The following is a 25,829-nucleotide window of genomic DNA, read 5'->3' on the forward strand; positions in this document are numbered from 1 at the left end:
AAACAGCAGTGAAATTCATCTTGGCTGCCTTTTCACCATGCTCTTCTCTTGGGATGCTTTTGGCTGATCAGAGGCCCAATATATGTACATAGTGGTCACCAAGGAAACCCCAATATATGTGAGGAAGGTGGTTTGAAGTGTGGATTCCAGGGCAGGGAGTGTCTTGATGCGATAGAGTTTGAGCCACATGGTTTAAGCCTCTGTCTGTAGATGTTGGTTGGATGGACTAAGGAAGCAGGAATCTTCTGTAGGAAATCAACCGAGGGACAGTGAACCTGGGAGTGAGCATGGGAGAAGTGAACAATGGGACCTACTCCCAGCCCAACTGCCCTCCGAGGGGCCTGCCATCCCCACCAAAGGTCTCTTGATGTCTTTCACTGCCTTCTGCTTTAACCCTGGGGTGGGGCAGCTCTGTGTAACTTCAAGAGCACAAGCCTGCTCTGTTGGAGTCCAGGACCTGAAGGTGCTAGGGAGCCTAGAACTTTCCCAGGTCACATAGAGACTTCTTTCCCATCAGCCCCAACACTCACCTCAGAGAAAACACCAGACTCTGTTGTCTTTCTCTTATGTTATGAATATTTATTTTCTTCTTAAAAATGTACAAAAAATAAAATAACTGTATTTATAGTTTATAGATTCCCCCTCTCCCATTTACAAAACTATTAAGTTACATTTACCTTTTTTTTTTTTTTAACATTGGAGCATATTGTACATATGACAGTCTCCCTTGCTTGTCTTTAAGAAAGGGCCATTCTTAGAATTTGGCACAAACCCTCTATTTTGGTTGCATTTTCATGATTTTAAATAAGAAGAAAAATAAACGTTTGATTCATTTCACACTTCCCAAGGTTCTGGACTGGGATATGCCTTAGTCTTTCAGGAACCAATTCTAAGATGACATCTGATTTCATTTTTCTGTTGGTTCCAATTTCCAAACACAGGTAAATTCTAAACAATTTGGGATGTATAAGAAAAATACTTGTTTCACATGTCCTCATCTTTTATGAATTACAAAAGAAGAAGAAGAAGAAGAAGAAGAAGAAGAAGAAGAAGAAGAAGAAGAAGAAGAAGAAGAAGAAGAAGAAGAAGAAGAAGAAGAAGAAGAAGAAGGAGAAGGAGAAGAAGCTTATTTATTTGGGTATGATCAAGGGAACAAGAAAGAAGAGGAGGCATGTTTTCCTATCTTTCTGGAGTGTTTTTTTTTTTTTTTTTTTTTTTGCCTCGGGAAATGTGCTCATCAAAGCTCTGCTAACTTACAGTGAAACTCACAAGTTAGCTGACCACCAGTCACTCTGAGAATGCAGAAGGGGATGGTCGGATGGGACCTGACACTGTACCACCCTTTGGTGGCCCTGGCCTCATATCCTTTGTCCTGGCAATGGTCACTGTAGTGACTGCTCAGGGACTTTAGACAAATACAAAGGCATTTCTGATTTATTTTCTGTCTAGGATGAGACCAGTAAACAGGGGCGGAGAGAGAGGGGTCTGTAGCCTGTGTCATGTGGCACAAATTTTGCCTTTTCCCTATTCTGGAGTCCTATGTCCCAGCCATCAGGCCTGCCAACCATGCTTGAAACTTTTTCTAACCCCAGGAGCACGGGAAGTGCATAGTACATTGTGTATTTCCAATGCTGAATCTGTCCATCAGAACAGAGGCCCATTAGTACCCAGGATGGTCCCCATGCTGCAGGTCCAGGGTGTGGCAGTTGGAGTGTAGAATGAAGGGACAGAATGGAGCAGAGCTGAACCCAGCATACACACCTTTGGCACCACTGGAATGGGTAACATGTCCGGGAGACACAAAAAAGTGCCCCCTGACCACTCCTGGAAGTTTGCTCTCCATTCCATTCAATTCCTCTGAGCCCCAAGAGGCAGTAACTGGGCTACAGTAAGCTCTCCCTCCTGCTCTGGGCCTCAGAGACAGAAGAGGGGAAAGGGCAGGATCACTGGGCATGGGACCTCCAGGTAAGACATCAAAGTGCTTTACAAACAAATCTGGACCTTTAGGCGGAGTCTGTCCTATATCCGGATATTGGGTGTGGCTACAAAATCTAGTGCTTCAGCCCACAAACCCATATACCCCTACCCGTTCCCTCTAAGAGAACAGTGGCCCACTCAATGCATCCTTTTCTGATGTTCAAGCATTTTCCTTTTCTTCACCTCCTCATTCCTCCTCCTCTCTCCCAGTATCCTCCTAAGCCTGGCATCAGAAGAGTCGAGGCTCATGGGGCTTTCTTGTTCACTCACACAGTTTGTTAAAACCCAGCACCCTGGAGCAGAGGCAGACAATCCCCACTTTCCCAGTCTTTAGCCACAGGAGGAAGCCTGGGCCTGCAATTCAGAGCTGAGCTGTTGGCACGACTCTCAGCACTGCAGTTGGGCTTTTAAAGGGGCCACTTGAGATGAAGGACATGCTTGTAAACTATGAGGCACTACACAATGTCCAAGAGTCTTATGATGGCCAAGGAGCTTTGCAACAGCTCCAGTGACGGGGCCCTACGCAAACCCCTGCATAGTCTCTCCACAAAGCTCAGGCTGTGCCTGTAACAAAACCAGAGAAGAAGGTAGGGCCTCTTCTCTATGGTCTTTCCTAAAAGAGAGTTCAAAGGAAGAGTCCAGAACAGCATATCAGCAGGAGACAAACACCACGGCCTTGAGGGAAAGTCATGCCCACCGATGGGGCCCTCCCTCTGGGGATGGGAAACAAGTCTCCCCCAGACCAGCCCAGTGGAATGTCCATCTTGGTACCTGGCATAGTTACCAAACACCTCAAAGGCCACTTTCCTGGCCTGGCATGCATCCTGAAGAGGTGCAGAGTTGGAAATCTCTGAGTCTCCGGGTATGTGCCTCCCCTAGGCCAGTGGCATTAAACACGCCCACAAACCACAAGTAAAATATATTATTGCAATATTATAAACAATATATACATGACCATCTGGCATATTGTCTGTGTTCCTTCCCCCCTACACGGTAGCTGAATGTCCTCTTGTATAAGGCCCAGGGCCACTTGCTGGGATCCCCCAGAGGTATTTAGCAAGGTGACCTTACCCAGAGCAACCTAAAGGTTTCTAACCAGGAAGAAGGCAGCCACCTCTTACCCAACCTGTGACTACCGCACCAAGAAGAGCTCACTTTGTCCAGAGATGTAGAGGAGGAAGGAAAGAGCGAGGGTTTTTCAGGCTCTTTGGGATGAGTGGTTGTGTTTCTCTTGACAGGGGACTCTGGACGGTCTCATGTGGAGCCCGCAGTAACCTGCAGAGTCCCAGGGGGCCTGGACTCCAGGCTCTGGAAAATGGTGGGTAATAAATAAGGACCCACAGGCCCAAGGCCACTTCCTGAGGGGCTCAGGCTTCAACCACACAGGCGAGCTGGTGGATGGGTCCAGCACACTACCATCAGTGGCGCCTTCGGCCTGGCCTGCTTCCCAGCACAGTCTTGTAACAGCAGTTATGAGATGGGTGAGATGGGTCTCCAGGTTTGGAGGCAGCAGGGGGGCCCCATCTCTCCCAGAGAGGAACATGCTGAGAGCTCCTGCCAAGGGGACGCTGAGCCAGGGACTCAGATTTCCATGAGCGTGATCTTGAAGCCTTCCACCATGCTCTCCATGTTGAGGATGAAGGTGTCCTCGTTGGAGTAGTGCTCGATGATGTTGTCATCCATATTTACCAAGATGCTGCCAAGGTGTGGGGGGTGGGGTAGAGAACAAAGATACTGTGAACAGCAAGCTCAGTATAAGGGTAAGCTGCAGGGGGTGGGGAGGGGTGCTCTCTCAGCCTTTCTTTTGCAAAGGAGGCTGAGAGGAGTGGTAGAGAGAGGAGATCAGGCCAGGAAAGGCCCTCATTTTCTTTTGTTTTCCCAAAACCCAGTTTGAGGAAAGTAAAACCTCAGTGTCTCAGAACTACCCTTATGGCTCTTTATTAACCAGGATTTAAGAGAATGTTCCGTCCAATTCAGTCCAACTCTTGTGCTTTATAGATTACTAAAGTAAGGCTCAGTGAAGTTAGCAGAGCCAGAAATCACAGAGTTAGCTATCGACCGAACCACAATCTAAATAGGGAGGCCTCCTGTCCATTTTCATTAAGCCATGTGGCCTCTGCTGTTATCAGGGAAAGCAGAATACACAGAATTGCAGCTGCCTTTTGTTGAATACATAACATGTGTTTGTGTATCAGAGATCTTGTATTTAATCCTCATGGTAACCTTGAAGGTAGGTTTTCTGATCAGCACTTGCAAATGAGAAATGGGTCTGAGAAAGGTGAAACCACTTCCCCAGGTTCATCCCCCTTGTTCGTGGCTAGCCTAAGTTTTGAAACTTACTTCGCCTCACTCAGAAGCTCTTACTTCACCTCCTGTGACCTATTCCTTGGCTAGCTACCCCTGGTGGATTTAGTTCTAAGAAAACAACTTCCAGAGTCTATCCACGGTTTAGAAGTCCTTAAGTCAGTCTCATTTTTGGAAGTCATACAGATCTTAGTTGGAGAATGAACCGTGGACTCTATCATTTTGCAGCTAGGTGTCATCACACAAGCTGTTTAGACTTTTAGAATCACAATTATTCTTTTGCAAAACTAAGAACCATCCAGCTATAGAGGGTTGTTGGGGGACTACAAGCATTTATCTATCACAGGGCTAGAAGCACATTCATTGTTACTATGGGCAGCACACGCGTCTGCACTGAGGATTTCTGCTCAGCAATAGGACTTTGAGACACCACTCAAAGGAATACACCCAGTCTACTGCATTAACCTTGGACAGAATTGTGACGTGCACTTTTGTGAGCTTTCCAATGAAAGTTCAAGTTGAAGGGTTTCCTGCTTGACCTCCAATAAGCCAGAGGTTCTATCACTCAGAAAGCCTGAGAATCCCACATTATCCATTTCCTTTATGAAAAAGGCCCAGAGAAGAATGTAAAGACCTACTTCCTGCTTTTGTAGGAAAATAGCTGCAGGAATAGAGTCAATGGAGACATTCTCCTAGGATTAAATCCTGTGGTTATTACTCTTAAAACTTCAAAAAGAGGAAGCCTCAGGAGGACTCAAAAGTAGATAGCAGAACGCTGGTGCTAATAAGCACTTGAACTTTGAGCCACAGAGTGAGGAGTACATAGAGGAATGCAATGTAAAGCACTTAGCAGAGGACCTAGAATCTACTGCACATCCAATAATAACACCAAGAACAAGCAGATCCAAGGATCCTTTGAGAACATTTTGTTAATCATCACCTTGGAAAATTTCCCTCTGTCCACTTTTTGTTCCCATCATGCCACCCTGAAACCAACCTCAAGAGCCACATGTGACTTCCTATGAATCCACTCTTCTCAGAGGGATGACTTTGCCATTCTTCCCCGTGTCCTCGCCACCTCCAGACCCCTCTAGTCCACCTGCTAATCCTGCCATTGGAATAGGGCATCTCAGCTACCATCATGACCATGTGATGTCTTCCTCCCTCATTAAAGATCCTCAAAATGCACTGCACTCACAGGCTGCTCTGCCGTCCTCTAGAAGGACGACACCAGTTTTATAAAGATAGATGGCAGGTAACAAAAGACAGGAACCATTTTTAAAAATGCATCATGCAGACGTGTCTGATGTGAAAGTCAATTTAAGTTCAGTTTGTTTCTTACCCTTTTTTGCTTTTCTTGTACAGCTTTGCTATCTTCTCCACAGGCAGCCCGTACTTCTCAGAGATCTGCAACACCGATAACAAGAAGGCAGGTGAAGGGGAGCCCGAGTTGGGGCAAGGGAGAAGGTTCCAATTTCCCTCTCTTGGGCATTTTCCTGAGAACATCATGGTCTTGACTCATGAGTTAAAGTCTAAAACACTCACTTTGTACAGACCTTAATAATTTGACAAAAAAGATTTGGCCACTTAGGGTTTCAATCTATGATAGAAGGTGGTATTTCAGATCAGTCAGGTAAAGATGGGTATCCAGTCATGATGCTGGATTAGGTAGGTGGCCATATAGAAAAAAAAAATTTAACAAGTTAACTTGGACCCCTTCTCTACTCCTTATATTAAAATAAATTTCAGGTGGATCAAATAATTATATGTGAAACACAAAACTATAAAAACACAAGAAGAAACCAGGAGTAAATTCTTCATATAACTATCATCTTAAAGTAAAGAAGATCTTTCTAAATGAGACTGACATCTGGTGGGAAAAAAATGTTAAAAGGTTAAACAACAGAATTTTAAATACCTGTATATATAAACCACCATAAAAAAACTGGCAATGATAGATACAGAGCTAACTTTAAGTTAAAAAGAGCTACAAATCAAGAAAAAAATAAACTAACAATTGAATGGGGGAAAAAAAGGGGAACAACTTGGGAAAGCAATTCACAGAAGGAAAATATACCCAGACAATAAACATATGAAAAAATGCAACACTTCCCTCACAATTTACAATTTTTTGAATTAAAGCAATAGTAGGATACTACTTTTAATTTATCAGACTAACAGAAACAAAAAAACAATAGTAATACAAGTATCAGTCACAGTATGAGAAATGACAGCTCTTGTATTCCATAGAAAGAAGAGGAACAAGTTCAACCTTTTGGGAAAAAAAAATATGGCAGAAACTATCAAAATTTAAAATGCATATATCCTTTGACTCATATGTGCCATATATAGTAATCTAATCTACAGAAATACATGCATAAGTATGCAAAGATTTTCAAAAACTCAATGTTTATAATGAAGAAAACTATATATAACAAACATTCATTAAACATTTTGATATTTGCACAATTGAAAACTGTGCAGTCAATTAAAAACACATGGGAAGCCTACAGGTTTTCACATTTTTAAAAATATCTATAACATATTAATTGAGGGATAAACAAGTTGTGAAACAGTGTATATTGGATGATTTTTTTGTATTTTAAAATATATATATATAGAGAGAGGGAGATTTAGATATAGATTTATTATTAAGGGACTCGTCAATCTTTTAACAGTGGCTATCATTGAAAAATGAACAGAAACAAGGAGAGTGTTCTGCTCTGTACTTTGTACAGCTCTGGCCTGTTTATTTTCACAGTCATTATGCCACTTCTATAAACACCAAGTACTAATTGAGAGATGGGTTCTGGGAAAACCAGTCTCAAATGCCTGCCATGTTCTTTCTACTCCCCCAGGGGCCAGTGAGGCTCACAGGCAGTTGAGGCAGGTGAGCTTTGGGACTTGATTACTGAAAGTCTCCCAGAGTCTAGAAAAAGAGGATGGAGAGCTCTAGAAGAAAGTTGAGACTACTTTGGATCTTGGGAAGAGCTTATTTTGCCGAGAATCGCAGGTTCCCATTCTTCTTCTCAGCCTGTAGAAAAACTCTCCACCCCCCAATATGCTTAGAAGGAGCAGAACCACTGGGCTGAGGGCTAGGGGAGTGAAGAGAAGTGGATAATCGGCACCTCTGCCTGCCACACACCATTGATTTGTCACTGATGAGGTTCCCCAAAGCCCAAACGAGTCAAGTGTAAAGAAGAGCACATCTAAGTGGGCCCTGTACGCAGTAAAGAAAATTGACAAAACTTATATAGGAGGCATCCATTTGAATACAACAAAAAGCCCACTGAAGAAGACGACAAAAGAACACTTACAAAGAACACTTATGAAGCACATGAGCAAAATTTCAATCTAAAAATATGATTAGTGAATCTCAAGATTCAGGCAATAGGTGGTAATTTCAACAAGCCAGATATTATTTGGAAAAATCAATTTATCTCAAAATGCAAAGCAAAATATAGACAGAAATCATGAAGGAAAGGAAGAAACTTGAATAGTCAGTTACATACAATACAAAAACCATCTTAGAGAAGGAAGAGATGGAGAGGAGGAAATAATTAAATAATAGAAGAGAGACCCATGTTTTGGGATGAAAGGGGAGAGAGAGGTCTCCTGAATCCCAGGGGAAATCAGTGAGAAAAGACTCAGACATCTGGTCACTTGGAAAAGTAAAGAAAACATTCTGGCATCTTCTGGACAGAGAGAAAAAGTTACCAAAGCTGGGAGGGAGGATAAACCTAGCTTCACTCTTCTTATCTGCAATACTAGAAACCAAAGGACAGTGGACTAATCCCTACAGACCACAGAAAACATTTTTAGATCTTTGGGGGAGATTTTAACAATCACCTTGGCTATACAGTAGTGCACCATCTCTTCCTTAGAAACTCAAATTCCTGTAGTAACTGCTTGGGAAGATATTAAGTCATATCTACCAAAACTAACACTAAAGAGTTTCCGTTAACATGTCAAGATTTCCACGTCTGGTAAGACACTCAATAATGTAGAGTTAACACAGCTTTCATTACTCCTCCATTGAATTGGAAAAATTTCTATTTCCTTCTCTTTTCCTCTCATGCTGGCCCCTGCACTATTTATCATATCTCCTGGTGCCCTTACTTACACATCAAAAGGGATCTGCCAAGGTGAGCTGGTTTCTGTACCCATCGAGTTTTGAGTGAAGCCTTGTGAAGGGATGAAGGTGGACCCGGATGTAGTCAATTCTCAAGGGTGAACTCACTAGTTATCCATTCCTGGGATTCTAGAACCACTCACTTAACAGAGCTGGTGCACAGGAAATATGTTTGAGGAGAAATATTAATCTGCTTTCACATTATTTCCGGAGCTATTTCCTCTGCACAGCTGGTCTCAGCCATGGCTTCTTAACTTGGGGTCTACAGGTGACCAAAGAATGTGTACATGAACTTGAATGAAGAACATACACCCTTCTTTTCACTAAACTCTACCTGGAATTTAGCATTTCCTTTGAACATATAGCAATATTGGCAATGCCTGTGTCTTGTTGCCAATGGAAATTACAGATATTTTCATGTCATGTTAGAATTCTGCAGATATTTCAAAATATTGATTACACTCATCCATCACACTTTGAAATTACAAATCCCACCATAGAACACAGTATTTAATGCATAAATAAGGAGCACATTTATTCCTGTATCACAAACATGGTTTTTGATATTGTGATGACAGTATTATCAATATAATTGGTTTCTTTTGCAATCCTATGTATCTTTTTTTATATGTTTAAAACCTTATTCGGAAAAAGATCCATGGATTTCACCAGATTGCCAAAGGCATCCATGACACATAAAGGTAAGAAGCCCTAAAAAGTATATTTTGCTGTATTCAAGGGCTTGCTATGTGCTCACAGTTTCTAGAGGTCCATCTTATTGGTACCTAATTATTATTCTGACTTGGTTGACTTCTAAGAGTTAGTATTTTGAACTTGGTTTAGTGTCATTTGGAATTCTTTTTTCAATGCAAATAGAAAAATAAAATAAAATAAATTTTTTTCTACTTAACATCAATAGATAGATAGATAGATAGATAGATAGATAGATAGATATAGATACATTTGTTCTGAAAGAGAAGTGAACTGATTCTTAGGATTCTTAGGTCTTCTCTTTTCAGGGATTTGACTCTCTGCTCCCCAAGGGATAAATGAAAACACCTTGGATCATGAATCATTTCATAAGAGTCAGAATTAGACAAAAGGCATAAAATATGCACAATTTCAGCTTCTACTTGGGTCTGTTGCGAGCAGCAGCAAGCATTTACTGAACATTCACTATGTGCGAGCACATCCGCCTGGAGCTCTGCATCTATCAGTCCTCACATGGTTAGGATAAAACAGATACTTTCAAGAAAGAGTTTTGTGTCTCAGAGGAGGAAACTGAAGCTTCTAGTTATTCAGCAACTTTCTCAGGTCCCTCAGCTAGTGTCAGGGACAGGATTTAAAAAGGAACTACCTGGCCGTCTGGGCTTCAGATTTTTTAGAGAAACTGGGCATCTGTTAGAACAGTTTGGGAGCGAGATTCACAGACCCTAGCCAATACCAGGAGGCCCTGGTAAAGTTGAAACAGGTATCTGCAGAAGGCCAGGGTCTGCTCTCCATGTAGTCATCGAAGGCGCTGACAACATGCCACCCCAAGACGATATTCTCTGCCTCCATGCAAGGCAGAGAGGTGTGCTTTGCCAAATTCAGAACCCTGGAAAGAAGTGAGACTGTGCAGGACATTGTGTGTCGGAAGCTGGCCCTCCATCAGGGGCTTATTGAAGATTCCTTCTGCCCTGGGCCTGGGTGAAATCACCCAGTGCCTCTCCCTTCTATGCATGGGAAATGTCCTATTGTTTAGTTCTGTCATGGGGTGATTAGGAGTGCTTAGATATTTTCCCCCTGCTTTTTTTTTTCCCAAGTAGTTGAGCAGAGCAAACTTTTTAAAAATAATTTTTAAAACCATTATGAATATTTGTAAAGACCTCCAAAGACTTCCTTGACACCCAGCAGGGTCCTGGGTCCTAGACACATCTCATCACTGTGTTATTGGTTGTCTCTTAATCTATAATTATTAGAACTCTACTTCATGGAGAATTTTTGCCCAACAACTTGATATTATGTGATAGTAGAAGATGGAGACTCTCATCCATTTCATCAGCATGCAATTCAACATGCCTCCTGCTCACAAAGTCAACTACTTTCATTTGGAGTTATAAGCTATTCCACAGGGACCCTCAGATGCACATCAAGAAAGCCAGGGAGTCTTGCTTGCAAATAATTTCCAGGAAGCTATATTTGACCTGTCAAGAGCCCCAGGGAAGATAGGCTGTCACCTGCACACATGAAGGACTCACTCAGGTAATTAAGCAGTGCCAATGAAGCCATAAGCAACAATTTCCTTTGGCTAGCTTCATTAAGAGAGAACATCCTACCTCTTTCTCCAGCCCTTTCAGCTTGGAGGAATCACAATCTGCCTCTCCAGCTCTCAGCACTCAGCCATCCACTGCTACATTTGCATATTCACTTACAGAGTATTTCTGTGGACTACTTGAAGCACCGTACACACAAACTCATTTAATTCTTGCGCCAATACTATATTCCTTTTTTTAATCCTCATAATATCTCTTATTATTCTTCTCATTTCAGAAATGATGACACTGATATTTAGGCACCGTGTCACTTGCTCAAGGTCATATCACTCCTAAGTGGCAGAATCAGGGTTTGAACTCAGCTATGGGACTGTGTGGGATCAATCACCAAGCACTAATACTCTTTGCCCAAATGCTTACTATTGCCTAACCTTTTCCTTTAGTCATTGTGAGCATGACTTGGAATGTTTATTCTCCTTCTAATATTTTCATATATGGACTATCCCTAACTGGACTTAAGTTGCTTGACGATTCAGGTTGCTTCCACCATTTTGAGGATCTGTTAGGCCTTGGGAACCCCTCCCCATCTCAGCCTGTTAGCACATCTGTGAAGTGGCAATGATAGTATTTACTGGCCACGCTCAAAGGGATGTTGTAAGAGCTAACTGAAGTGGTGCCTATGAAGATGGAGCCACCCACAGCACTCAGCATGGTGACACGTGGTGGCAGATGCTGGTGCAGTCAACAAATATTTATACGCAATGGCCTAGAGATTAGAGCAGATAACAAGAGACATAGCTCTATTTTACTGGGGGAAAGAGAAACAATGGGCATGTAACAAACATTAAAGATGTCAGGCTGAAGTTAAACCGAGTAGTAAGAGGACAGAGAGTGACGGAAATGCTATTGATGTCGGTGTTCTGGAAAGGTCCACTTACACTGCCACATGTGAGCAGAGACCTGAAAGAAGTGAGCCCTGATGACATGGAGGAAGAACACTGCCGACAGAGGAGACAGCAAATGCAAAGGCCCTGAGGTAGGAGTGGCTTTGCTGGGTTTGAGGATGAGCAAGGAGTTCCAGAGGTAGAACTCATAATTCATAAAATTATAAAGCTGCTCTGAAAAAAAAAAAAGAAAAAGAAAACAGAAAAAAAATTCACATCACCATCACCACCACTGTCACTGCCAAATCCTTTACTCTAAAATTTTAAGTTTAATTATAACAATAAAGAAGCTAAAGTGAATGAATCATCACCAGTGCTATGTGAATGACTTGACTGACGTGATATCAAGCACGCAGGTAAAAAAGAAAACTAGTCTATTTCCTCCACATGATGCCAAGCACGAACTCTTCAGTAACATCTGGCTGATGGAGAACATTTGTTTTCCTTTTTTTTTTTCTATCAGAGTAATAGATTCTTATGGATAATGATTTTCTGGCAGGTGAAAGGAAGATATGAAAGATTTAAGGCCATGAAATAAGAAGAATCATTCTGTCCTACAGAGAAGTGACCCCATTTGGCATAGATGAGCAATGGCTCCACTCTTTTGTGGCTCAGAGTTCTTTTCCAGACAGTAAGAGGCCAAGTACTGAAAAAACTATTTTTTTTTTTTTGAGGCAGGTACCACCCCCACTTTTTCCAGGAAGGAAATGAATGAGTCTAAAATTCACATACTCAGAGCTACACAGTCCTGATTTGAGTCCCCATCAGTCAAGCTGCCCAATCCATTTTTCTTCCACTCACTGCTGTGTCTGCCCCGTGGTGGGACGTTAATCTTATGTGGCAATCTCAAGGGGGAAACCCAAAAAGTATTATCTCTAGGAAGAGTATAGTGTCTGTTGAGTATAAGAGTACCCCAGTTTCTAGACAGCAGAACCGCCCCACGCTCTAAAGAGGCATACAGGATGTAGGAAATGTGTGTAGGCTTCAGGAACACTGTCACCACCCCCGAACTGTTCACGAATCTGCCTGATGTGGCACCTTCTGACTCAAACCTCAGTTCCCACCTGAAGGAAGTGGGGCAGGACCGTGCTGTTCTCTCTAGATGACTAATCCACATTTCACCACCAATTTCCAAGATGTTTTTTAAAAGAAAAAACATTATGGCTCACCCTCGCATATGAATTTTCTTCTACATCTCAGTAACACCTTAGATGTTGGGGGATTGGGGGTTCAACAGGAGAGGTAAGAGCAGGCTCTGCACTGGAAAGCAATCCACGTCTTCCCGTATTGTCACCAACATCATTGTCATCAGATAATAGATACCCAGTGCTTGAGTTGACATTGAATGCTCTGGGTGACTCCCTTTTATAGATGAGGAAGCTGAGGCCTAGCCAACTTTTTTTTTTTTGTACTGAGGATTGAACCCAGGGTGCTCAACCATGGAGCCACATCCCCAGCCCTTTTTATTTTGAGACAAGTTCTTGCTTAGGGCCTTGCAAAGTTGCTGAAGCTGGCTTTAAACTCCTGATCCTCCTGCCTTAGGCTCCCAGGCTGCTGGGATTTCAGGAGTGCACCACCATGCCCAGCCGAACCAACTTTTTAACTGCTTGTTTAGAAAAGTAGTAAAGCAATGTGAGTATTGCTCCCATTTCAGAAACAAATGCAGGCCGCACACACCTACTTTACACAAGCTATGTTTTTGCATTTGGAATGGTGAAGTCTGCTGGCCCTGAAAGACTGAGTTCCTTCCTCAACAGAGACAGCAGTTGGCCTCTCCCAAAACATCAATGAAGATGAAGGAAGTAGCCTGGACCCAGGCCAATTCCTAAAATCCACAGGGGTAAGGTTACAAAATAGCTTACAGGGCCACTCCTTGGCTTAAAGCTATATTGACATGGATTTGGCTTCACAAGAGTATGGGCTTATCCCTATTCTAAGTGAATGTGCACTTGAGGTCTCAGTTCCCAGTCAAGGGACACACGAGGTAGTGCCTCTCAAACTTTAGTGTGCTTCAGTTCAACCAGGGAGTTTCTCATCAATGCTCTGCTGGGGGCCACCTCTAGAAAACCTAACACTAAAGTTTGTAGTTGGAATTCTGGTATGGCATCGTTGCAATGAACCCTGGAGATTCTGATGGACCTACTTAGGGAAGCAAAGTCCTAGGTCCACAGTAGTGAAAAGGGTCTGGGTCTATGTTTAGGGGAATCTATTTTCAACCAGTGTCAGGGTTCAAATGATGGCTTGAGGTCAAATATAATATCTCTTAATTAAGCAAACTTCCTTAAAAGTTAGGATCTTCTTTTTCTTACTGAGCATTTGTTCTATGTGACTTGTAGTTGTTAAAAATATAAACCTCCATGCATGATGATATTATTCTGAAACTGGGTTGAAATGACTGTGGATAAAAAAATTATTTATATATATATATATATATATATATATAAACTTTACCTAGCATTTACATTGCATGAGGTAGTATAATTATCTAGAGATGATTTAAAGTAGGTTGTATGCAAGTATTAAGTGACTTGAGCATTTCTGGGATTTGGATTTGCAGCAGGTCCTGGAACCGGTCCTGAATACTGGGGGATGACTGTATAATTGCACTATACATATTGCACACACACATATATATATATATATGTATGCATTTATTATATTGTATGGGTATTATATATACACACATGTATATTATAATATTCAAATGCATATTGGTAAATAGGATTATAATAAAATATTAAACACTAGTGAGATCATGGTACTCAGTGAACCCAGACTCTGGCTTAGTTATGCTTTGTCACCTCACACAGGACCCCAAATAAACTCAAGGTATAACAACAGTGAGCAGGATCCAGTATTCTTCAGAATTCTACCATCTTCACAATGCGCTCAAGTCTGTGCTGAACAGAGCCCGGGATCCTCCATGGCCGTCCCTAATTGCAGGGCTGTCACATCATCTCTTCACAGCTCACCACCAGCCCACATCTCCCGAGGCTCCTGAAGGGGCCTCTCTTGTCCAGCACATCTGTGCAACTCCAGCAGCAAGGAAATAGCTTGTGTTGGTGCTTTCAGAAAACTTTTTCTTTCCAGACTTAAAGGAGAGATGAAGTCTGCACTGCCCTGAAGGATCTGACCAGAATAGGCCTAGGAAACCTGATTTTTCCTTGATTTACAGAGTCAAAAGCTGTCATGCATCACCTCCAGCCTCTGTGCCTGCATCTAGCCATAGCAAGGCAGGTATGATGAGCTCCCCTTATAAGGCATCAAGAGCCAGATGCCTCTGTGGTGGGAAGAGTAAGCAAAGGTGCTGGGCCGCAGTTTTGGTGGGAGTGGTTCAGTGAAATCACATCTACAGAACATTTATAAAACCAGCCAGATGTTATGGAAGGAAAATAAAAGACATCGAGAACAAAGGCAGGATCACAGCATAGCGGATGCACACCCAACTGGTCTAGATGAGAGGTTCCCACACCTCACTCCTCTTAGAATGCCCTGAGGAGCTGGTGAAAACAGATGCCTAATCCCCAGGCTCAACCACGCTCCACCTCCCTTTCATCAGAATCAGAGTTTGGATTCGCTGCTGTCCTAGGAAGTCAGTTTCAACAATGTGGTCTTTGAAAAGCCAGACTGACCGAGTACGAAATTGTCCAAAGTTGCCCAGAGAGGTCTGGATATTGAATGGGCCTTTCTGGCTCATTGGTCCATCCTCTGGCAATTTTAGGGTCATCTTAAGAATCTTGTTTGACTTGGGATATAGAAACATTCATTTCTGTTTTTGATTTTTCTTTTTGTGAAGTAGACTCAGTAACAACAAATTCTATTCCAAAGAAAAGTCCTGTGGAACAACAACAACAAAAATCACCAAACCTTCCATAAGTGGTTTGGAGAGTGGTCCTCGATGTCCTGTTTAGGATTGCCTACAGACCTGCTAACAGTGCCTCACAGAGGCAGCACAGAATCTGCGCTGGTAACTTTTTTATGCATTATTCTAAAAAAAATTTCTGATGAACAACAAATACTAAGTACATATATCACACAATTCACAATTTTAACCATTTAAAAATCACACAATTCAGTGGCATTTCAGTTCACTTACAATATTATAAAACCATCATCTCTCTTTAATTATAGAAGATTTTCATCACTCCCAAGAGAAACCCATCAAGTCAAATCCCTCCACCTCCTCCTTCCAACTCCTAAACGACCACTCACCTGCTTGCTCTCTCTACCGATTTGACTACCTTGGATATTACCTACAAATTGAATCATATGCTATTTGACTTTTTGTGTCTAGCTCAGCAATCCCACAAGGAATATACTCCAAATAATTATAAATGGGAATTCATATAAAAACTTGACCATGAATTTTCAAAGTGTCATTATTGACCATAACCAAAAGCGGAAAAAAAAATCCAATATCCGTCAACTGATGGATTGAAAACAAAATGCGGCATATACATAGAATGAAAATTTACTGATCTATCAGAAGAATGAAGCCTGGGTTTATGCTATCACATGGATGAACATTTAAAAAAAATATGCTAAATTAATGAAATCAGTCACAAAAGTCCACATTGTACGATTCCACTCATAGGATCTTTGTTATACATTTTTACATTGGGTCCCATAATCCAAGATGTTTTTCCAATGCTGAAGTTTTCTAGAACAACCAACCATTGTAGATTGTGTCTCAGGCCATCCTGGTATTTTCATCAGTATAAAAAACTTGGATCTTCTACTACTCAGTTGTACAGGGCAGGGGACTAGTGGGAGTTTAAAATTTAAAGTCAAATCCCATTTGGGTGGTTAATATGTGACTAAAATAGAAGATAATTTTTCTTGGGTCCAAGTTGACTAATACTAGTCCAAATCAGGGAAGCAGTGGAAGAATCATACCACAAATCACTACAATATATTTTTTTCTTTAGCCAAGAGGTCATAGTTTTATTTTGTACTACCATAGCTAACAGGACATTTAGTTGTTTTGTTGTGCAAATATTTGGAAGCTAAATGTATCTAATTTGGTTTCATGCAAAGAGACAAATGAAAACTCGGTTTAATCTTCCTCCACACATGTTACTGTGATTAGTCTTCAACTGACAGAGAACTGGCAGTTTCAAAATTCCCATATTAAGATGCTAATGAGCAACAACATTTAGAAATCAGTGTCTCCACAGATCTCAGCTTTTCCTTTTTCTATATAAACCTCATTTGGCTCCATTCTAATAACTGGGTTTAGCTAAGAAGCACTGGTCCCCTGGATGTGGAAAGGGGCTCTTAGCTTACCGCGTCCATCAGGCCCTTCACCGTGGGAGATTTCAGCATCAAAGCATCAAACACGTCATCTGTCTCCTTCCTCACATACAAGAGCACTGAAAGAGAAGGGACAAGGGCTGTGTGACTGAAGAGGCCCAGAGGTCTGCTTTCTGTCATATAGGCAAATCTCAGGCAGTCATCACCTGCTAAGCATGGACCCCAGACCAGATGACATAGAAGGGACACTAAGACATCTACATAGATGCCCTGTGGATAGGAACTTCTAAGGAGTGATTCAATGACATAAACGGACACCGTGGTAACACGTACCAGGCTGTCAGTTGCTTTGACACATATGAATTTCTCAGGATGGATATGTAATCGTTTTATGACTTCTTTCCTACAAATTTCTTCTTCTATTTGCTGACTTGTTCATTCAACAAATATTACTGAACAACCTCTAGGCCCTGTGCGCTAGAAGCTGAGGGTATAGCAAACAGTTAAGTTCCAGTCACAGCCCTTAGGGAGTTCAGGAGCCACTTGGAGAGGCAGAGAAATAAGCTAGGCAGAGTCTAGAGTGCTCTACAGGCTGAACTTGCCAGGATGAGGGTGGGGTCAAGCTCAGAAAAGGTGACCTTGAAGGAGAGATCTGAGTCATAAAGATTATAAGGGCTTGCAAGTGACAAGGTGGAGAGGGTGGGGACAGCAGATTCCAGACAGGCACAGGTCCTGGGTCAGTGGAGGAAGGGGCTCAGGATATGGAGGGGCACTGATCTGGGTTTAAGCAGATCACATACCCACCTTGAAGAACTCAGAGGTGAATGCATGTGTCAAAGCATCTTACAGCCTGGTAGGTATCACCAGGGTGTCTGTTTATGTCATTGAGTCATTCCTTAGAAGTCCCTAGCTGCAGGGCATGTATGTATGTCTCCTTCACCCTTGCACATCATCTGGGCCAGGGGTTTAAGATATGGGCCTGGTCATATAACCTGTCTGAGCCTAGATTTTCTCTATAAGACAGGGACAAGAGGACTGCATATGGTCGCCATAAGGGGGTCGGTGAAATAAGGTCCACATGGCATATTTACTATGTTGCTAGTACAGGGCAAGTACCTAGTTTTCAACCTGGAAAAGCTATTAGGAAGCAGTTGTGCTCTCAGTGAAGTAGAATACAGCCTTTTCTACTCATTTCTCTTTAAAATAAGAGAATAAGAGATTGCAAATGGAGCTCAGAGTGGGTAATATATTCCCATGTCCTACTGGCATGACAACTGCTGGCTGCTGTTTCTCTTGCTCATCCTTGTCCTCTCTAACTATTCCTTTCCTAATAGCAATTGTGATGGAGCTCAGTTCCCAGAAGAAACTGGCAACTGCCATTCAGATGCAACTGTGCCTCTGCAACCCTGGTGGGCTGACTGCCCTTTCTGTTTCCCTCCTCCTGGTGTCATGACTTCTGATTCATCAGAGGGAAGAAGGAGAGTCAAAACACCAAAGCCCCATGCACCTGGCCACACTAGGAAAAAATGCCCAGGTCATAAAACCCCACTGAGCCTAGGTCCCAACTACAATTGAAAACCAACTGAGCTACAATTGCCATCTGCCAGAAGAATGAAGTTGGAGGTAGAAAGTGAAATCAGCTCTTATCCAAACTCCCACTTCTCCTCCCCCACCTCCCCCATTCCCAAGGACTTCATCCAAGCTACTGCTTTCCAAAGGTCAATTCAACATGGGTACATGGGGGCTCTGCCTGAATTGTCTTTCTGTAGCAGAGAATGCTCAGTAGTTGTGACAAAGGAAGGGAGCGAGGGAGGGAGAAAGGGAAGAAAGGAGGAAAAAGTGAGTTTAAGTATTACAGAATTTCTTCTCTTTATCAAATATAAAGTATCTATTAAATAGAGTGAACATGCCTCTAAAGATCAGCAAAATCAGTCCTTTTGAAGGAATATCTTATAGCCTCCATTTCAGCTAAGATGACCTAGTGATCTAAGGGTTATTACAGAGGACTCCATGTTAGCAGTTTACAGAAAAATAATTAGTACATAACACCCCAATTACATCTCAGTAAGAAAAATTAAAAGGGGAGGGGAAACATGGGTGGCTGTTACAGATTTAAAAAAAAATTATTACGCCTTCCCAAAGCTCTCAACAGAAAAAGAAAAAAAAGAATGAAAAAAAAGAAGAGAAAAAAGGAATTTCCAGCAGGCTGACCTTGAGAAAACCCCAAACCACATTCTATAAAAAAGAGCACTGCTGCCACTGTATTTACAAATTGCTTCTTTTCAAATTATTATCTTTGAAATTAAGAGGGCTGCCGAGCTTGCTTCAGGAATGGCTGCATGTGCTCAAGGTGTTCAGGAGCCACTGAAGAACCTCAAGCAGGGCAGGGCGGTCCCATCCTCTCCTGCTGGGTTGTTGGCGGGCACACCTGGGCATACAGGGCTCACAGCACGCCCTGATGGCTTGCCCAGGGAGTCAGCTTTCCTGAGCTCCTGTCTGTGGCAGAGCAGTCATAAGTGTAATAATCGCTCTGCCAAGGGCAGCAAGAGTCTCCCAGATGTTGTACAGCTGAAGGCACACAGCCACGGGGGACAGCCCCCTAGTGACTCCGACCAGACCCCCTGACAGGTGGCTACAAAGCCAAACAAGCAATAATAATGGCTTTGGAGATAATTGCGATCATTCCCTCTCTTGGGGAACTTCTGACAAATAAACAATAGAAACCATCAGTGACCCTAATTCCCTGAGCCTGTCAAACTTCGGCTCAGAGAGGAAGCTCCAAGCCCGGGGCTTTTTGCTGGTAGGATACGGCGCCCTCATGTGTCTCTATGTTTCAAAGCCACAGCTTTCCTTTTAATGACAACAAGTTCTAGTGGAAATTTTCGTGTGGGATTCACAATATCTGAAAAATCATCTTTAGCCACCAAGCACCAACTCTGGAAGTAAGCTACAATGACGTAAGCCTCTGGATTCTTGTTTTCCACAGAACTCTGCTCTAATTCTAGAACAGAAAAGACATCTAGGAATGGAGTTCAAAAATATAGATACTTGAATACCGAATATGGGAAGCCTGTGGAGTCAGAAAATCTTTTAAAGATTTAAATGTTGCCTGTAGTCTCCTTCCATTCTGAAATTCTAATTGCCAATTCACAATTATGATAATGTAACTTATCAGGATAAATGCCTAATAATCATTTATAATAGTAAACATGGAATGCTTGCCACGTGCCAAGCCCTTGAATGGAGAACCCTACATACATTAACCTATCAGTCCTCACAACAGCTCTCTGGGTATCTACTTTCATCATTGTCACTTAACAGATGAGCACTCTGGGGAACAAGAGAGTGAAGGACATGTCCAAGGTCATACAACTCCAAGGAGCTGAAGCAGGCTACTAAGGACCTCTCTTGACCATCCCTCAAATTCCACTACAATAAATAGGAAAAAAAAATTTCTCAAAAGCAAAACAAAGCCATGCTTATATTTGACATGGTGCAGAGCCTTAAAGGTCCTGTAAATTCTAAGTTTAAACTCTCTGGAAGCCCTCAGAGTTGGCTGCAGCAGGACAGAGGCGAGACGGCTGTTCCACCCCCCTCCCTCTCACTCTGAGGAAGGACATTGACTCTCATGTTTGTTTCTTTCCTTCTTGATGAAGTGGAGTCAGAGACCCTTGTCCCTGAGAAAATGAGTAAGTTGTGACATCATGGAAAACAAAGGTCTCTTTATTTGTGTGAGATTAATCATTCTTTGCATTCATTATGAACAGTCCTCAGGTTCTGTTTCTTTTGGTTATTTTTTTTTTTCCAGGGCTGGGAATGGAACCCAGGAGTGGAACTCACACACGATGCTAGGCAAGCCCTCTACTACTGAGTCACACCCGGGGCCCAGTAACTCCTTCTAATGAGGTATTTTTGTCACATACCCAGCAAGAGTTTCTTTTTAACCTGGTATCTGACTGCTGGATGAGTCAGTGCATTTGCTACCATTCTCCCAAGACAAAGGAAAGCATCAGTGCCCAGAAAGAATAAGCCTGACTCAAGATGTTTAAAAGGGCACAGTGTAATGCAAAGGAGAAGACCGTGAGCTTTCTGTGTAAATAAAAACTCAGGAGGGTTGGCCCCGAGCCACAGGCCAGGGCCGCAAGCTCTTCTTGGTGAAGTGCCCCACCCCTCATGCTGGGAGGGCTGGTCAGGGGACCCAGGTAAGTGGCAGGCCCCAAATGGAGAGATACCTCGCTTTATCCCTTCTTCTTTCATCTGCTTTGAAGGTGCTGGGCCAAACTCCTCTTCCATGGGCCTGAACATCCGTTTAACAAGGACACTGCTGAGGAGAAAAGGAGCAGAAATTGTTATGGGCAGCAGACAAGGTGTCAAAACACAAGTTCATGTAAGTCCCTTGTTTACACCACCCCTAGTTCTCCACAGCCAGAGAGCCACTCACCAGCCTCCCTCCTGCCCTTGCAGGTCCCAACTCATCCCTATTGGGAGCAGGAAAATGCTCTGCCATCTTTGAGGCGTGGACCTAAGACCTGTTCTACATTGCTGATTATGGATCCACCAAGGGGAGAGTGCTGGGTTTTGCCCACTCTAGACTTCAACTGCTGTCCTCTTCCTGTTGAGAAGATCAGGGCTGGGGGAAGCCAGAGTGAGCCCTGGAGGGGAGCAGAAGCTTGCAGTGTGATCCCCAAGTCAGCCCTCTCCCATCCAGTTGTGGCCTCTTCTTCTTCTGCCCCATCTTGCCAGCCCCTTAAATGCTCTTTTTTTTTTTTTTTTTTTGGAGACAGGGTTTCCCTAGGTTGCCAGGCTGCTCTCTAACTTGTGATTCTCCTGCCTCAGCTTCTTGAGTAGCTGAGATTAACCTCTCTGTAAAGGCCACAGCCTGCTTGGCTGGGACTTAGCTGTAAACTGTGCTGATGCCTGATGTCATCCCCCTCTCTCTTTCTCCTGGTCAGGGGAGATGAGGCTGCAGTAGTGGGAGTTCCTCTCAGACCCAGATGTCCTGTCCTGTCCTTCCTGCCTTCTCCAGGGAGGTTCCAGTCCCCATTCCTGGAAGCCCATAGAGATGAGGCCCTGCATGACCTCAGCTGGGTCAGTACTGATGGTTCTGTATTTCCTTCCAATGTCCCTGTAAGGAAGGGAAGGACTGTTTAAGAGGAACAGAAATTAGAAGTCACTGATATTGTGAAAATGCTCTTAAGTGGAATCTTACTATTCTTTAAGCTCTCAAAGGAGAAGACTGCAACATTTTCAAAATTTTTATTCTCTGGGGATTCCTAGACCCATGAAGCAATGCCAGGCAGACAGTTCAGCAGAACTGTTCAGACAGGAACTCTGGGGCTAGACTACCTTTGGACCAGCTAGAATATGAGAAGACAAATTAAAGCCCCATTGGCTTAAGCTATTGTAATTTATAGAAATACTTTCTGGATGATTCCTAGTTCCATATTGTGTGCTCTTTCTACCTCTGGACCCTACCATTAACTCCACTCGAGAATTGACAAATAACTTCCTGGTGACAATAATGCCAGCAGGGAGTTGCAGGATCTTGCATTAACTGGAAGCTTGGGACCATATAATGTCAGCCTCCCATGTAGGGAACATTACCTTAGAGTGGACCCGAGTGGTGGTTTGGACTATTTGCTGTGATGGTGAGCAGAAATTCTGACCTCTTTCAAATTGTCTGTTTTATTTCATTTTCTCCATCTCTCTTTTGCTCAATGTCTCCAACTTTATCATCACCATCTTCCTTGAACTCTTCAGAGGTATTTTCAATGGATCAGGGAACCTCTTGTGAGTGTACTTCGGATGTGAGTTCACTCCATTCTCTCAACAGCCTCCTTTTAAAATTTAATTAATTAACTAATTTCTGACATTTATTTTTAGATTGACGTATAATATTTGTACTCACTCATAGACAATGGATATGAGTGAGTTCATGTTTACCATCTATAATGATCAACTTGGGGTCATTAGCATTTCTATCACCTTAAATATTGTCATTTCTATGTCAATGTCTCTTTTTAAAGTCAAGGAGACAGAGGCCCAGGGAAGTTGAGAAACTTGTCCAAGATTCCATGCTAGTAAATTATAAAGTAGGGTTTAAATCAAGGTAGTCTAGCCCCAGAGTTCCTGTCTCAATATTAAGGAAGGGAAGCTTTGTAAGGTACCTTCTTGATAAGACTTCAGATTTTACAAAGCTTCATCTCCTCCATCACTTAAGTCTCAGCAACATTCTGAGCCAAACAGGGCAAGGACCAGAAGTTTCAGTGGGTTAAGGGTCCTAAGCAGGGCAGTAAGTGAACCAGGCTGTTCAAAGAGCCTATCTCTGACCTCTGAAGGAACAGTCTCACCATAAAGTTACTCAATAAATCCGAGATGATGAGTAAGGTATAAGAAATAATATTGAGACAGTCTTCTTTTATTCCCTAATATGTCAGACAATGAAAACAGCCAGAGGAAAAAATCTAAACCTCAAGTCCCAGCTGAAGGTTTTCGTAAGCTTGTAAGACACTGTTCCCTCTGTCTTCCCCTCACTATTGTGTCCTAAAAGCAGGTTATGTTACTCTGTCATGTCTTGGAACTAGAGTGACCATGACCTCAGGACTGAAAGATTGAAAATCCATTCACACAGCAGCCAGTGGCCATTAGGTTAATAATAGGAAAATGGCCTGAAATATCACCAGACACTGTTTCACGCTGTGTGAAGGTTCCTGAGCTAATGCTCTCTCTCCTTTTTTCTCCCAAGCAAGATTTATTTATATTTTCCCAGTTCTGTTGACTCTCAATAGCACCCCATTCTGAGCCATGACTGACTTTGCCATTAAAAATAGCACCTTGGATAAACCACATTTCTCTTGGGAGTTCAAATATGCTCTTCCACACTTTCTAATCTATAAACCCAGTAGGGGTCAATAAGTTTCGTGTGCTCTGAATTCAACTGTTCCACTTGTTTTCAAAGCAAGGCCAGAAAAGAAGGGCAGGTGTGACTGGCCTGTTGGCCGGATGAAAAGAGCACGCATTTCAGGTCTCCGGATGCGCAGGGCAATTACAGTGAATTATACCACAGAAAGCTTCAAGGACAAGGAAAAGGTGATTTCTCCAACATCAATCTCCATCCACTGGCACTACAAGGTGGTCAATATGTAGAGTGGCCCAGGGCCAGCAGCACTTTCAGCCGCTTGCTTATAGGGTCCATCTCAGTGAAAGCAAGCCCCTGAGGTTGAAACAGAGGACTGTTACATTTCATCAGAAAATACTGGGAAGGTGTCTGGTCTGAAGCAAAAGTCTCTGGACACACCCAGGAGAGATAATGTTGTGTTCTACCCACCAGGCTGAACTGCCCTAGGTATTGGGTGCCCAGTGAGGAGATGTCAAACTGAAGTACAGAAAAGAGTGGCAATCACCATGGGAACATGGTTTGTTCATTTCGTAACTCTGCTTATGGCCCATATATGTTATTTATGGTGAATACCCTAAATAAATGGAGTCCCCTTTCTACACTAGTATCAGAAATTAGAGTTCATCTTATATTCAAGTCCTCACAAAGTCTTTTATATTATGGAGTATAATTATTTTTTAGTTGTAGATGGACACAATATCTTTATTTTTATTTATTTATTTTTATGTGATGCTGAGGATCAAACACAGTGCCTCACATGTGCAAGGCAAGCCCTCTATCACTGAGCCATAATCCCAGCTCATGGAATATAATCTTGATTAATTTATTTTCAACAGATTATTTTTTGGGGGAGTCAACTAAAAATTAATGTTAATTTGAAGTGTGTACAGAATTCACTTGACAAAATTAATTAAAAAAAAGAAAAAGAAAGAAAAAAAACCACAGGGTTAGGAGCTACTATGGCAATAATGAACTAAAAAAATGTAAGTTACAAATGATTAGGTCAGTAGACTCCAGAGAGATCATTTTAAAAGGTAGTACAAATTTTTTTTTTCTGACTAAAATGTTATAGGTTGAGGCAGAGCAATGTTCCAGCCAAGAATAACTTGAAAAACTGTCTATATAAATTTTAAAAAATCTTAGTGAACGTACTAGAGAGTTGCCCATAAGACAGCCAGAATTTGAGTAGAGAGCTCAGAGAAGATAGCCACAGAGAGATGAGCTCAGGAGAATCAGCGACCGCTTCCTTCTTAAAGCATCTGTTGGTTCTAGGTTGGGATAAAGATCATGGCACCCATTTCCATGATTACTGATAAGCCAAACTGAAGGGCAAAGAAACTTGCATAGCTTTTGACAATTTTGTGGTGCTAGATAAACGAAGTTTGGGATTGCAAAGTTATCTAGGACTTAAGTTCAAATTTCTAGAGAGCAAGGAGGCAGAAAAAATTGAACCAGATACTCTGTCATCTTATTGAGGCATGTACTACATTAAGCAACACAGGACAACAGACTAAGGAGTTAAGCAGAGAGCCCTTGAAAAGCATAAAGAAATGAAGGACTTGGCCTAAGAATCACTCCTGTTGGAGGCTGTGCACATGTTACTAAAGATGGTACTTGCTCAGGGCCAGGAGATACATATGGCAGCCTCAAATCTGGTCCTCACTGCCATGTAAACTCATGGGGACTCTTCACAATTTTGATTCCATACTTCAAGGGATGAACCAAGGTTGTGCTTTAGTGCAAGCCAGAAAGATATCTCAATGAGGGCCTGTCTCTTGATGCCTCCTTTGCAGCCACAGATCAAGAATTGAGAGGGTTAGGCAATAAGGCACAATAGTTAAAAGCAGGTAATGGGAAGTGCAGGTAGATATTCCTTTAATTCCTGCTTCTATCATTTCCTAGCCAGGTTTAGGCAAGTTTTTTAGCAAGTTTTCTAATCTCCTGAAGCCTCAATTTTCTCATAATCAAATGGAGGTAATAGGAAATCTGGGAGAATTGAATGCATACTGCATATAAGGCGCCTAGTTCTGTGTCTAGCCAAGGTATCCAGTGAACATTAATATTAC

General features: G+C 42.4%; 1 protein-coding gene across 5 annotated transcripts in view; it reads right to left on the minus strand.

The window, feature by feature from the left end:
• Positions 1-778: 778 nt before the first annotated feature.
• Positions 779-25,829, minus strand: part of Grhl2 (grainyhead like transcription factor 2) — a 147,673-nt gene continuing 122,622 nt past the window's right edge. For 3 of the 5 annotated variants that reach the window (XM_078016847.1, XM_040293803.2, XM_078016845.1), the window contains exons 13-16: positions 21,098-21,189; positions 16,899-16,984; positions 5,624-5,688; positions 779-3,673 (exon numbers count right to left, since the gene is read on the minus strand). In XM_078016847.1, the coding sequence (XP_077872973.1) occupies positions 3,559-3,673; positions 5,624-5,688; positions 16,899-16,984; positions 21,098-21,189 (358 nt within the window). In that variant the 3' untranslated portion in view covers positions 779-3,558. Of the gene's footprint in view, positions 3,674-5,623; positions 5,689-14,192; positions 15,448-16,898; positions 16,985-21,097; positions 21,190-25,829 lie in introns of those variants that run through there. The other 2 variants (XM_040293804.2, XM_078016846.1) reach the window with 2 other exon arrangements.

Source organism: Ictidomys tridecemlineatus, chromosome 7 (assembly GCF_052094955.1).
Source record: "Ictidomys tridecemlineatus isolate mIctTri1 chromosome 7, mIctTri1.hap1, whole genome shotgun sequence".
NCBI lineage: Eukaryota > Metazoa > Chordata > Mammalia > Rodentia > Sciuridae > Ictidomys > Ictidomys tridecemlineatus.